The sequence below is a fragment of the Zeus faber genome (assembly GCF_960531495.2).
Source record: "Zeus faber genome assembly, chromosome: 16".
NCBI classification, from domain to species: domain Eukaryota; kingdom Metazoa; phylum Chordata; class Actinopteri; order Zeiformes; family Zeidae; genus Zeus; species Zeus faber.
The window spans coordinates 1,041,625-1,056,550 of NC_137202.1; the positions used below are offsets into that span (position 1 = coordinate 1,041,625).

The following is a 14,926-nucleotide window of genomic DNA, read 5'->3' on the forward strand; positions in this document are numbered from 1 at the left end:
GCGAAGACCTGAGCTACACAGGAGGTGGCGAAGAGAGCGGGCTAGGAAGTGGGCTGCACCTCATCAATAACCCCTTTGGCTTCACAAAGCAGCTCCTCGGGCAGAGACGCAGTGGACGCCTAATCTGGTTAAAGGAGAAAATCGACCAACACCTGCACACCACCTTTAGTGATCCCAGCAGATAACATGAATTAGGGCAGTGCAAGGCTGTAATAAGACCACCGGCTGAGGCATTTGACCTGAGGGAACCACTCTTGAAAGAAGTGCAGGAGGTGGTGAGGAAAGCAAGGTCAAGGTCAGCACCAGGACCCAGCAGGACAACCTACAAGGTGTACAAGCACTGCCCCAAGCTGCCCCACCGACTTTGGAGGATTTTGAAGGTCATCTGGAGAAGGGGGAAAACAGCACAGCAGTGGCGTTCTGCGGAGGGAGTGTGGATTCTGAAAGAGGAAGACTCAAAGAACATCAGCCAGTTCAGAATCAGGGAAGATTTTCTTCAGCATTGTTGTTAAGCAGCTGGCTGTTTTCTTCCTCAGGAACGGATACATAGACACTTCAGTGCAGAAAGGCGGCATCCCTGGAGTATCAGACTGCGTAGAGCACACAGGCGTGGTCACTCAGCTCCTCAGAGAAGCAAAGGAGAACAAGGGTGATCTGGTGGTGCTGTGGCTAGATCTGGCCAAGCCTATGGCTCGATGGCTCACAAGCTGGTGATTGAGACGCTGGAGAGGCACCATGTTCCAGCCGCAGTAAGAGACCTTATCGTGGATTATTACAGCGATATTAGTTTGAGACTGTCAGCAGGGTCAACAACATCTGAGTGGCACAGATTGGAGCTGGGAATCATCACAGGCTGCACCATCTCAGTGATCCTGTTTGATCTGGCGGTGAACATGTTGGTGAAATCAGCTGAACCAAAATGCATGGGCCCCAAGTCCAAGTCAGGTATCTGACAACCACCAATCCGTGCTTTCATGGATGACTTGACAATGACTACTGAATCTGTCCCTGGGAGCAGATGGATCCTAAAGGGGTTGGAGAGGCTGGTGGGATGGGCCAGGATGTCATTCAAGCCAGAAAAAATTAGATCCTTGGTTTTGAAGAGGGGCAGAGTTGAGGACAAGTTCAGCTTCTCTATCTCAGGAACACCGATCCCTACTATCGCTGAGAAGCTGGTGAAAATCCTGGAAAAGTTATTTGACAGCAACCTCTGGGATGCAACATCTGTCAAGAACACCTGTGAGGAGTTAGAGGGATGGCTGAAAGACATCGACAAAACGGGCCTGCCAGTTAAATTCAAGGCGTGGCTGTACCAGCACGGGATTCTTCCTACGATCCTATGGCCGCTGCTCCTCTACAAATTTCCAATCTCCACCATCTCAGAACTGGAAAGGAGAGTCAGCCGCTACCTGAGGAGATGGCTTGGTCTGCCGAGGAGCTTGAGCAGCATCGCCCTCTATGGAAACACCTGCAAACTGACACTCCCCCTCAAATCTATCAAGGAGGAGTTTAAGGTTCTTGTGTGCAAGGGAGATGCTGCAGTACAGAGAGTTGAGCGACCCAAAAGTCTCTGGTGTGGGGTAGTGGTCAAGACTGTCAGGAAGTGAAGAGTGGGGGCTGCAGTGGAGTCCCGACTTGGCCATGGAGTCCTGGTGGGAGCAGTAGCCAGGGCAAGGACTAGGAACCGTCGTAACCCCCTGTTATGACAAGGCTTGGGGAAAGGAACGGAGGCAACTAGTCCAGAATGAGGTGAGAGCAGCGGTCGAGGAAGAGAGGTCCAGCAGAGCAGTGGGAATGAGGCAGCAAGGTGCATAGACAAGATGGGAGCAAGTTGTGGAGAGGAAGATCACGTGGACTGACCTCCGGCGGCAGAGCTACATCGCTTCAGGTTCCTAGTCCAGGCCTTCTACGATATCCTTCCCACCCTGTCTAACCTGCACTGCTGGGGCTTAATCGATACGCCCGCGTGCTCTCTGTGTCAGAGAAAAGGGACCCTCAAGCACATCTTAAGTTGCTGCCCAAGGGCTCTAGGGGAAGGTCGATATCGCTGGCGACACGACCAGGTGCTCAAGACCATCGCTGAGAGGGTTTTTGCTGAGATCACTTGCTGCCGGAAATACAAACCATTAAAGCGGACCATCAACTTCATCAGAGCTGGAGAGAAGCCAAGTACAACACAGACCAACATTAGGGCTTCTCAATACCGCACAAGATTGGCAACTCTTAATGGATTCAAGCAGGCAGCTTAAGTTCCCTCAGCATGTTGCCAAGACTTCCCTAAGACCTGACATTGTCTTGGTGTCAGAGGCAACAAAGCACACCATCTGGAGTTTACCATGCCATGGGAGGACCGGATGGAGGAGGCCTTTGAGTGGAAGAGGGAGAAGTATGAGGGCCTAGTCAGCGACTGCCACAAACAAGGGTGGAAAGCAAGGTGCTTGCCGGTGGAGGTGGGGTGCAGAGGCTTTGCAGGGCAGTCCCTCTGCAGAGCCTACACTCTACTTGGCATCACAGGCAAGAGGAGGAGAAGAGCCATCTCTACCAGCACAGAGGCTGCAGAGAAAGCCTCTAGGTGGCTCTCGATCAAGCGAGCAGATCCATGGGAGAGTGCTGCTAGGGCACAAGCTGAGGCTTGATCAACCTCAGCTGGGTTGCCTGAGTGAGGGTGTCTGATGTTCAAAAGACCCGAAACACCCAATGACCTCAGGTAACATCACTGATGATGTGCCCTAGCTATGAATCAGAAGATGTTTCACTACAACCGGAATTATAATTACTGCTAACAATAACCATAGCATCGTCTGATTGCAATTATCCATGTGAGGTAAAGTAAATAATCTGCGCATCGGTGCGCCAGCTGCAGGGCAATTATCAGTCTTAAATAAATATAAAACTTAAAATAATTATTGCACAGAATTTATTTTGATTTAAAGTTTGTGTGTGTGTGTATATATAAATATATATATATATATATATATATATATATATATATATATATATATATATATATATATATATATATATATATATTCACTTTTATGTAAAAAGTATTTTTCGTTTCGATGGCATTTTTCTTTCTGCTGTGCAGTTTATTCACCAGGCTCTGACCTCAGGAGGTATCGTCACACACATCTTCAACAAACAGAGACTTGAAGAGCTTTGTGATCACAGTGTGTTTACTGTACGTACCTGTATCTATGTTTCCATGTCTGTGTTTATTTTTTTTTGTTTTGTTTTTCTGGGCAAGGTGTTAGTGCACTGTGCCGTGGGTGTGAGCCGCTCGGCTGCTTTGGTTTTGGCCTACCTCATGCTTCATCACCACCTTAGTCTCCTGGCTTCCATCAATGTTGTGCAGCAGAAACACTGGATTTTCCGAAACAGAGGTTTCCTCCTGCAGCTCATTGCCCTCGATGAAAAACTACAGACTAAGAGAAACAAAGACCTGAACAAAACCCCCAGAAAGACAATGCAAGAAGAAATGCTTTGATTACAGTGGGTCACAAACTCAGACACAATGTATGATAGATGGCATTAAAGGACTCATTTATTGTCTAATTCTACCCGGTCCATGCTCTTTCTGCAGTAGTTACCATGCACCACATTGAGAATCCTCACGTAAACCTCTACGCACCATCCAATTCCATTCTGTCTCACTCCAAACTCCACCTTCTTCCAGAAACTGTTCCCTCTTGTATCTCTCTGTGAGAAAGCATCTCTGGACATTTTTTCCAAGAACTAAATTTGGAGCCGTCTGGCATTCAAACAACCACCTGCTATGTCACTCACCCCCCCCCACACACACACATACAGTTCGACTGGAGGGAAGAAGGGAGCGCCCAGAGACAGTGAAGTAGAACAAGACTCTGCTGGAGCCGCTCTAACTCTCTGAGAAATGTCCGGGCTCGGTCAGCACCAGGACGTGGCGTTCGTCAAGGAGCTGGAGCTTGTCCTGGATTCCTGTCAAGTGGAGCTGACGCCGCTAGACGAGGTGTGGTCCAACTTGTATATAGGCAATGTGTGAGTGTCCTGTCCAGTCGTACGCTCTGTATAGTCTGTTTTGCTGCAGCTCGTGCACAGCAGAGGTTCAATCCTTTCTTTTTTGGCTCCCATGACAACAGGAGAACGTGACACATTTTCTTTCTTTTCCCCCCCTTCCTTTAACTACTGTTTTGGAGCCAGCAACACACATTTTATTTTTCACATTTAGACCTATAAGAAACGTAAGAAGAATGTTTCTTCCTCTACTTTTAAAACTGACTGTGCATGACTGACAAATATTCCCCTTTGAATATTAGGAAACTGTTTGACCTGAACTTTAGTGTCTCATCTGTGTCTTATTCTATCATGGAGCATGGAGGGAGCTCCAAATGGATAATATATGAATGATGTTTTTCAAAAATACAAATTCATCAGTCCTGAAATTTCTTGCCACTCTGTGTGCATATCAAGTGTACCCACATGGGGTCGCAACCCCAAGGTTGAGAATCTCTTGTTGCATAACTGCATAGCAGGCAGTTCCGTAGTGTGGTGGTCATCACATCAGCTTCACACACAGAAGGTCCTGAGGTCACGCCCCAGTGGAACAATCATTATTCTAAATTGTCCTCCAGGTAGAAGTGTCAACATAGTTCTCAATCATTCTGCTTGAACTGTCATCCTGTGTGTGTGTCCTACAGGGCCATAGCTCAGAACAGGAACTTGTTACATAAGCTAGGTATCACTCATGTTCTGAACGCCGCGCACTCCAAGCAAGGCAGTATTGGCGATCAGAGTTTCTACGGAAGCTCCTGCATTTACTGCGGTGTCCCTGCGGACGACTCAGAGTGCTATGACCTCAGCCAACACTTCAGGCCCGCCGCTGACTTCATACACAAGGCCCTGAAGAGCAACAAGGGTACCACAGTTTTTTTTTCTCCGCCTTTCCTCACACCCTCTACATTCCACCCACTGACTGAACTCCCTCCTCCTCCCATTCTCCCCCCGGCAGGGAAAGTGTTGGTGCACTGCATCATGGGAGTGAGCCGCTCGGCCTCGCTGGTCCTGGCCTTCCTGATGCTGCGACGGCGGCTCTCTCTCACCGACGCCCTGAGGCACGTGGCGGAGAGACGAGCCATTTACCCAAACAGGAACTTCCTGTCCCAGCTCCTGTCGCTGGACACGCAGCTCACCCACAGGAGGAAACTGTGTCCTCTGCTGTGACAGCCACATCCACACCCAAATCGTGTGGACCAACATTGTCAAAGTGCTTCAAACTTTTTTCTTATTTTTAAAATGGAAGCAGAACACATAACATAACAGCTAGGGATCAGTATTACAAAAATATCTCATCTATTTCACAAATTATAATCAGTGTCATAACCTTTTTGCTCGTAGAATTCAAAATTGGCAGCAATATCTTCGTTTGAATAAAGGATTCTTTTACAATATAACATTTTGTCACAAATATTTTTCACATAAGTGATATAGAATTAGTAAATAAATGTGGTTCCCTTGGCACCGGTCACAATAAAAAAGACATTTAAAAAATGAAAGGAAGTGCTTCAATCTGCCGTTCAGCTAACAGCCGCTAGATGCCGCTCCAGACAACCTCTGAATCAATGGGAAAAGAGCAAACTTCCCACCAGGATTATTGATTCATTTTCAATATTACTGTGCTCAGTTGGAATTTTAAACAAAAAGGAGATCCTTCCCCCTACAAACACACTTGTTTTGTGAGAGATAATCTTCAATTTTCTGTTTCAGTGGCACTTCCATGTAGATGTGGAGTGCAGAGAAAGGAACTGAGTACAGAGAATATAAATATATAAATGTCTATATACTATATATCTAATAGAACAGTGTGTGTGTGTGTGTGTGTGTGTGTGTGTGTGTGTGTGTGTTTGTGTGTGTGTGTGTGTGTGTGTGTGTAAAGAAAGAGAGAGAACAGCATATATACTGTGTGTGTATATGTGTATATATATATATATAAAGCGAGCGAGAGAGAGAGAGAGAGAGAGAGAAAACAGTATATAAACTGTATATATAATATACATCAGTGCAAGTTTTAGTTTGTTGAACTGTCAGCGTTTCATTCAAGTTGTTTCAGAACACACATCCCATATAGTTGTTCTGTATGGTGAATGTCTTTACTTTTAGAAGTTATTGTCATGATCTCCGCCTTCTTCTACTTTCCCCTCCCTCTCCTTACCTGTCCCATTAGTCCAACTCCATTCACCTGCGCACACAGCTGTTCCCGATCTGTAATCTAACTACTATTATGGGGATGGTAGCTCAGGCGGTAGAGCTGGTCTTCTAGTAATCTAAAGGTTGCTGGTTCGATCCCAGGCTCCTCCTGCTAGCATGCTGTAGTGTCCTTGAGCAAGACACTTAACCCCACATTGCTCCTGATGGCTGCGTCCGTCGGTGTTTGAACAATTGTAAGTCGCTTTGGATAAAAGCGTCTGCTAAATGTAATTTAATACTATATATGCCTCTCTCACCAGTCACCCATTGCCAGATTGTCTTCGATGCTTGCACCAGACTCCAGCGTTCTCCGGACTGATTCCTCGCTCCGACCACGTACCCTGCCCCCCAGCCTGTCTTCTGTCTGCACTCCTCTTTATCGAACCTGCCTGTCCCCGACGACGTATCCTGCCTGCTCCCTGCCTGTCTTCTGTCTGCACTCCTCGTTATCGAACCTGCCTGTCCCCGACGACGTATCCTGCCTGCTCCCTGCCTGTCTTCCGTCTGCTCTACAAATAAAAGACATTACCAAATATCCCTGCCTGTCTTTGTGCTGCAATTGGGTCCTAACCACACCCGTTACAGTACAATCTGGCCAACAATGGACCCAGCACACAACCCCGAGGTGCTGGCACGCCTGAGAAGGGTGGAGTCACAGCTCCAACACCAGGAGGCTGTCCGAGCCTCCACCTCAGCGGACGCTCGGCTAGCAGCAGCTAGCCAGGCGCAAGGGCTCGCCACGCTAGCCGCCCAGGTCCAGCAGCTCGCCATCTCTCTCAGTCAGTTCATCCCGCCGCCCGCTTCCCCGGACCCACCAGCACCGGCCCAGCCTGGGTACCCCCTGCTGAGATTAGCAGAGTACATGAAGGAAGAGCTAGTTTCCCACGACCTCCCCACCTCTCTCGATGGCATCATTGAGCTTGCTTCCCGTATCGACTGACGCATCCAGCCCCGGCAGCGAGAGAGGCGTCGGAGCCAAGTGGAGCGCCGCCCAGCAACTCGTCTCCCATGTTCCTCCGGGCCGCCAGCTCTTCCGGCCCGTCAACCCACGAGTGAGGCCCCTCCCATGCAGGTTGGCCGGGCCAGCCTCGTCTCTCCCACACACCGGGTGGGGAACCTTTGTCTCTACTGCGGTCTAGCTGGACACTACATCTCCGGGTGTCCGGTAAAAGGCCGGGCTCGCCAGTGAGGGAGGAGGTCCTGGTGAGCCACACCTCCAAACCCTCCTCCAACCCACGCCCCCTGTGTCAGGCTCAGCTGCTGCTGCCCCAATGCTCACATTCCCTCGCCATACTTACTGACTCTGGTTCCGATGTTATCATCGACGATAACCTAGCACGGCAGCTGGGTGTTGGTTGAGTTCACCTGCCTTCTCCGGTTCCTGCCACTGCCCTGGATGGCTGCCTCCTGGGGACAGTCACCCATCAGACGGTGCCGATCCGCATGCCCCTGTCCGGCAACCACCACGAGACGATACAGTTCTGCATCCTGCACTCACTTCGTCACTTCCCCAACCCACACCTCGACTGGACCACAGGGGCTATTCTGGGATGGAGTCCTGCGTGCCATCAGGTCTGCCTGAAGCAAGCCCCCGCACCTCAGCCACCCACCAGCTCCAGCTCCGCACCTGACATGTTGGGGGTCCCCGCCGAGTACCTCGACTTCAGGGAGGTCTTCAGCAAGGCCAAGGCGACATCCCTTCCTCCCCACAGGCCATACGATATTGCCATCGACCTCCAGCCCGGCTCCACACCCCCCAGAGGCCGCCTGTACTCCCTGTCCGCCCCGGAGAGAGAGGCCATGGACACCTATATTAACGATGCTCTTGCGGCGGGCATTATCCGTCCCTCCTCATCCCCGGCGGGTGCTGGCTTCTTCTTCGTGGAGAAGAAGGACAAGTCGCTTCGCCCCTGTATTGACTATCGCGGTCTCGACGACATTACGGTCAAGAACCGCTATCCCCTGCCCCTCATCTCATCAGCCTTTGAACTCCTGGAGGGGGCCACGGTGTTCACCAAGCTCAACCTACGCAACGCCTACCATCTGGTCCGGGTTTCGAGAGGAGGACAAATGGAAGACGGCGTTCAACACTCCCTCCGGTCACTACGAATATCTGGTGATGCCCTTTGTTCTCACCAACGCCCCCGCCGTCTTCCAGGCCCTGGTCAATGACCTGCTCAGGGACATGCTCAACAAATTCGTCTTTGTGTACCTCCACGACATCCTGATCTTCTCCCGATCCCAAGCTGAGCACGTTCACCACGTCCAGACGGTCCTGCAGTGCCTCCTGGAGAACTCACTCTTTGTGAAGGCGGAGAAGTGTGAGTTTCACGTCCAGTCCGTCTCCTTCCTGGGGTATGTCGTGGGGAGGGGGACCATCCAGATGGACTCCACCAAGGTCTCCGCCGTCACCACCTGGCCTGCCCCGGACACCCGCAAACAACTCCAGCGCTTCCTCAGTTTTGCCAACTTCTATCAGAGGTTCATCCGAGGCTACAGCATGGTGGCTGCCCCCCTCACAGCCCTAACCTCCTCCAAGGTGCCGTTTCTGTGGTCCGTCGCCGCCAACTATGCCTTCCTGGCCCTGAAGGCACGGTTCACTTTAGCCCCCATTCTGGTATTGCCTGACCCCGAACGGCAGTTCGTGGTTGAAGTGGACGCCTCTGACGTGGGAGTCGGAGCTGTTCTCTCCCAGAGAACCGCCTCCGACCAGAAGCTTCATCCCTGCGCCTTCTTCTACAGGCGATTGACCCCGGCCAAGAGGAACTACGACATCGGGAATAGGGAGCTTCTCGCCGTCAAATGGGCCCTGGAGGAGTGGCGACACTGGCTAGAGGGAACCCAGGTGCCGTTCCTGGTGTGGACTGACCACAACAACCTGGAGTATATTCAGTCCGCCAGGAGACTGAACTCCCGTCAGGCCCGTTGGGCACTCTTCCTTACCAGGTTCAATTTCTCCCTCTCCTATCGGCTGGGGTCACGCAATGTCAAACCTGACACCCTGTCCCGGCAGTTCCAGGAGGAGGAAGACGCTGCTGACCCTGACACCATTCTACCGTCCTCCCGTCTAGTTGCCACACTCAACTGGGAGGTGGAAGAGAAGGTCAGAGCCGCCGCCCAGGAACAACCTGGACCCAGCGCATGTCCGCCCTAACGTCTGTTTGTCCTGCCTGACCTCCAGTCTGAGGTTCTTCAGTGGGCCCACAACTCCCGACTCACCTGCCACCAGCGTCGCTTCCGGTGGCCCTCCCTGGGTGAGGACGTCCGAGGGTTCGTCAATGCCTGCCCCACCTGTAACTAGCACAAACCCTCTCATCTTGCTCCTGCCGGTCTCCTACACCCACTGCCGGTTCCTCATCGCCCCTGGTCTCACATCTCCTTGGACTTCGTCACCGGTCTGCCACCGTCTAGCGGCAACACTACTATCCTGACAGTGGTGGACCGGTTCAGCAAGATGGCTCACTTCGTGCCTCTACCGCAGCTTCCGTCCGCCAAGGGCACCGCCAAGCTACTGTTGTATCACGTCTTCCGCCTCCATGGCATCCCGGTAGATGTGATATCCGACCGGGGTCCCCAGTTCGCCTCGGTCTTCTGGAGGGAGTTCTGTTCGCTCCTGGGGGCCACCGTCAGCCTGTCCTCAGGGTACCACCCCCAGTCCAACGGCCAAACGGAGCGGAAGAAACAGGAGATGGAGACGGCCCTGCGCTGCATGACGTCTCAACACCCGTCGTCCTGGTCTGAGCAGCTTTTGTGGGTGGAATATCCCCACAACACCCTGACCAGTTCGGCCACAGGCCTCTCGCCCTTCCAGTGCGCCTACGGCTTCCAACCGCCTCTGTTCCCAGCCCTTGAGAGAGGCTTCCTGCCCGTCCGTCCAGGCCTTCATTCGCCGCTGTCGCAGGACCTGGACCCGGGCCCGGGCCGCCCTCCTCTGAGCCGCTGGCCGCAACGCCTCTGCCGCCAACCTCCCAGGCCCCGGAGTACCAGCCGGGCCAGAAGGTCTGGCTCTCCACCCGGGACCTCCCCCTGAAGGTGGACTCTAAGAAGCTGGCTCCTCGGTTCATCGGCCCATTCAAGATCGAGAAGGTCATCAACCCGGTGGCAGTGCGGCTCAAGCTCCCCAGGTCCATGCGCGTCCATCCCACCTTCCATGTGTCCAAGGTCAAGCCAGTCCGGGAGAGTGCTTGGGTCCCCTTGGCTCCTCCTCCACGCTTCTGACGGGTCCTGCCTTCTCTGTCCGCCGTCTCCTACGTTCCCGCCGGCGTGGGAGAGGCCTGCAGTACCTGGTGGATTGGGAGGGTTACGGCCCTGAGGAGAGGTCCTGGGTCCCTGCGAGGCACATTCTGGACCACACCCTCATCAGGAAGTTCCATCAGCGCCATCCTGACCAGCCCTCCAGACCGGGTCAACCCTCCCGACCGCAGACCCCACTGCCTCTATTGTCTGCGTCCTCCAGCGATGTTTCAGAGCGCGAGGATGTCGACCCTGGGTCTCCAACTACTCCGATGATGATCACGTGGCCCATTTAGCGGAGGACGTGGAGATGGACGGGGTCTCTGACGAGTACTAGCCCTCCTCCGGACCCCCTCCTCCCACCCTGCATGGACTTTTGGTGTTATTTTCTGCTCCCTGCCTGTCTTCCGTCTGCTCTACAAATAAAAGACATTACCAAATATCCCTGCCTGTCTTTGTGCTGCAATTGGGTCCTAACCACACCTGTTACAGCTATAATATACTATTTTCATCTCCAGGTGCATTGTAACACTTGTGTTTTAACCAGTGTTTGATTGATAATTGAATATTTTGTTCGGTACCCAACCCAAAAGAAAAAAAAAATCTGTTTTTCTGCAGCTTTACATATTTTGCTGTGAATGTATATTGAATAAAAATGTCCTCTCACTCTCTAGCTCTGTACTGCATTAATTAACAGAGGAAAAGGGGATGAATTCGATTGACAAATAATGGCATGTATGACCAATAATGACACATAATTTATTTCATGTTTTTGATTATCTTGACAGATGGCTAAAGGCAATTCATGCATATGAAGATTTTAAGGATCCCAAAATGTAAATCTTGTTGTTTTATATGACCAAGAAGATAATAGATGTTAGCCTAACCAAAGGACCCCAAAAAACTATCAATAAATTAACAAATTAATGAAATAGTCCATTTAGACAGTGTGTTAGAGTTAAATGAACAAATGGTAATTGGTGTGCAGGCCGAATTATCTGATAAAAGGCCATAGACGCTGCTGGACAGTGCATTGAATGCGATATTACAAATGAAACTCAGTTATCCATGATACTACAGGCATGCAGTCCAGATAGACACATTCTGATCTAGAAAGGGTTTCATGTAATTTAACTGAAGTTCTGAGTTAATTTCGTGTCATCAATTTTTAAACAGTTAATCTTAAAACACTTTTTGGAATTAATTGCTCCCTGTGGTGTATGGATGGTGGTGCTTGTTAGCTTGTTAGCCCAACCAACGAGCATCAGGTGTGGCTACTCAAGCCACCCCATCCACCACACTCCCAGTTGCCAGAAATATTTTTTTTAGTGATCATATCTTTGCTGATTTTGTGTTAGATTTCATCCCGTTGGTAGTACACACTGGGAACTTGCACAGGACCTGCATGGCTGCTTGATAAACTCTGCAGGATGTGTTGGATCATAAGCATGTGACTGCAGAGTTAAAAAAAGAAACAGGTCAAGGTTCGGTATTCAGTGTGTTCTTGTAGCACAGAAGGAATAAAAAGGAAGAACTGTCAGTCCCTAACCCTTACCCAGTGTGCGGAGTGCGTCTTACAAGTTATTGCAATAATAATAAAAACAAACAAAAAAAAAAAAGATTTTAGGATTGTTCATGAAGAGTCACATTTAGCTTTTCTGCACGAGATTATAGTACGGCCATTGCATAGAGGATATGATGGAAAAATGCAATGATTGAAAGGCCTGGCTGTTGAGGTGTCTTGGAATGTGTGGCGTCCCAAGACAGCCCCATTGTATAAGATAATTATTATCAGACGGTGCCAGAGGTCTCAAGAGAAAGAGAGCCCATTGCCAGGTGTCCCAGTGATAAGGGAGGTGGAATGTGACCTGTGACCCATAGATTGGAATCAGATGGTCAGCGTTGTCTCTGGACAAGCATTAAAGCACCCGCCCGAGTTTCATTCGACAGAATACATCCGGCTTTGTTCTCTTCCGGACGTCCATGGCAAGTCTGGTCTGATGCTGTTCTTTTGTAATAAACCTATTATTTTACTCAGGTCAGCGTCAGCGGTCACTCCTTCTTCATGAACACATCAAAATCATCAAGAAACTACACTGTATAACCAACTCTTTTAGAATGTTTGGAATTTCTGCAGGCTGCCATGCTGTGTGCTATGAAACTATCTTGAGATATCCCAATAAAAAACTGTTTGTGTTATTGTATTTTGAGACCCAAGGTTATTTGTAGAGCTCAGACGTGAATTGAGCACGTCACTTGAAGTAAGTTTGAATTTCCACAACAAGGATGAGCAATTTGGATTTCACAGAATTGAACAGGATTAGCAACGTTAGATCACAAAATGTTATCACCGACAATGTGCTGAAATTAGGGATTCCAACTTTCCCTTTGAAATCTCCAAGATCCAAAATGCCCACAACCGATCCATTTTTAAATGTAAAATCAGCTTTTCTTCTGTCAATGTTTCTTTTTCAGGATGTCTTTTCAGGAGCCTCCCCATGAACCTCCGGCCGTCTCTGAGCTCCAGCACTTCTTATTGGCGGAAAGACGGCCAACGGGACACCTGAACCAAGTGTGGCCCAACGTTTACACTGACAACGAGTAGGTTCACAAACAACTATGCACACACACTTGTTTGACTTCCTTTAGGGGTCCACCCCAACTCTGTCGGTTACAGACATTTTAGTATTTTTAGAACTTATCGTACATAATCTCCGGGTGCGTCGCAATGACATTTCACTGCATATATGTATGTATAGGTATGTGACACAATAGGTATGTGAATACAATACACCTAAACACAGAATAGTAAAACAGTGTGTGAATGAGTTCCAGGGTGGCAACCCGAGACAAGGCCGCACTCCACGGCCTCAGCATAACACACATCCTGAACACTGCTCACCATCCCCCTAGCCCGGACTCCAGATTCTACGTGAACACTGGCCGCGCTCTACAGAGACGTGGACTATTTTGGGGTGGAGGCTGGCGATGCCATAGGTTTTGCTCTGACCCCGTTCTTCTACCCAGCGGCGCGGTACATCAGGGCCGTGCTGGCCATGGGAGGTACATGGTAGATAGACTGATGGATGGATTGATAGATAACAGTTGTAAATAATATAAATATGGCGCTATACAATAAATCTAATGATAAACAACAAATATAACAGAAAAACGAACTGAAAAACAATCAAGTAAATAAATACATAATTTTAAAAGTATAGAAAAATGACATAATAACCAGAAAATTATTGTACAAAATTGGTGTTGCATAATTAAAAATGATAACCATTAAATATAAGCCTAAAAATTGAACCAAAAAGCCAGTAGAAAAATAAAGTACGTAAACAAAATACTGGCATTAAAACTTAGTACGATACACCCCCTACATCCTTATATCACATGATACTGTGCGTTAGAACCCACAGAGATGTCTGCCCAAATGCAAGCTGTTAGGAGGTGTGCTGAGTGAACCCAGGTGCAGAGAACAAGGCAGAGGCGAGGTGGCAAAAATAGAGGTTTTACTCAAAACAAGTACAAAACTGGGCAAAAACAAATAAGAAGTCTCGGGAGCTTGGGACAAGAGCGTTGTCATGAGGTTAGACAAACTCAAGACTGAGCGCCCGAGGACACAAACGACAGGGTCTAAATAGGGACGACCAAACGAGACACAGGTGAAACATATCACCTAATGAGGCAGGGTAATCAGGAACAGAAATAGGTGAAGCAGAGCAACCTTGAAAAGGCAGTACTGGCGGCATCTAGTGGCTGATGCTGGTAGGACCCGGGCGAACCCTGACACAAGCTTCATGCAGCAGCTTCGCAGCCTGGACCGCAGCCTGGAGCAGGACAGGAGGAGGCGGAGGCAGTGCATGGAGAAGCTGTGAACCACTAGCACCCCTGCATTGACAGTGTGCTAGAAATTCTCGTGGTCAATAAACACAGTAATGTTAAAATGGTTAAGCGTGAGTTATTCAAAGACGATCGACAGCAGATCCTTGCAAGGAGAGGAGCGAGCTAAACATGAGTCACGAGGGCGCAGCCTCATCTCGTGCGGTCTCAGGGTCTCCTCCTGAACAATAAAAAGGTGCAGTCTTTATACTGTGGTACAAACAAGCATCGTGACCTTGTTGGGATGTTTCAGCCTTGCTTATACTATCAGCACTGTGGTGCTTATCATGCAAGCGTGCAGCTGTGTGGCGATCTCCTGTTTGAGTGCTTTGCAGGCCTTGAGGTTGTATTCTAAGAACCTTATGTTCTAGACATGTGTTCATGTTCTGAAGACTGAAAATGCATTGTGTGCGATACCTTATTTAGCAATGTGCGATTATGGCTTTACTATACAGCTTAAATGTGGTTAATAAGCGTACAACAGTATTTTCCTATACAACAGCTACAGAGGTTATTATGGACACCATCACCCCCTTCCACTGGCCGAACCATGATTCAAAGAGTCCAGTGAGGGACCTCCCAA

At 49.5% G+C, this 14,926-nt stretch overlaps 1 protein-coding gene and 1 pseudogene across 2 annotated transcripts; both read left to right on the plus strand.

Annotated features, from left to right (window-relative positions):
* Positions 1–3,821: 3,821 nt before the first annotated feature.
* Positions 3,822–5,472, plus strand: LOC307242636 (dual specificity protein phosphatase 13A-like). The gene is made up of 3 exons (XM_080017158.1): positions 3,822–4,017; positions 4,677–4,894; positions 4,988–5,472. The coding sequence occupies exons 1-3, from the start codon at positions 3,893–3,895 to the stop codon at positions 5,197–5,199; spliced, it is 555 nt and encodes a 184-aa protein (XP_079873284.1). The 5' UTR covers positions 3,822–3,892; the 3' UTR covers positions 5,200–5,472.
* A 7,459-nt stretch (positions 5,473–12,931) lies between these two features.
* Positions 12,932–14,339, plus strand: LOC307242466 (dual specificity protein phosphatase 13B-like; annotated as a pseudogene). Its single transcript has 3 exons — positions 12,932–13,056; positions 13,291–13,525; positions 14,234–14,339. The product of its transcript is annotated as a dual specificity protein phosphatase 13B-like (transcript).
* The last annotated feature ends 587 nt before the right edge of the window (positions 14,340–14,926 follow it).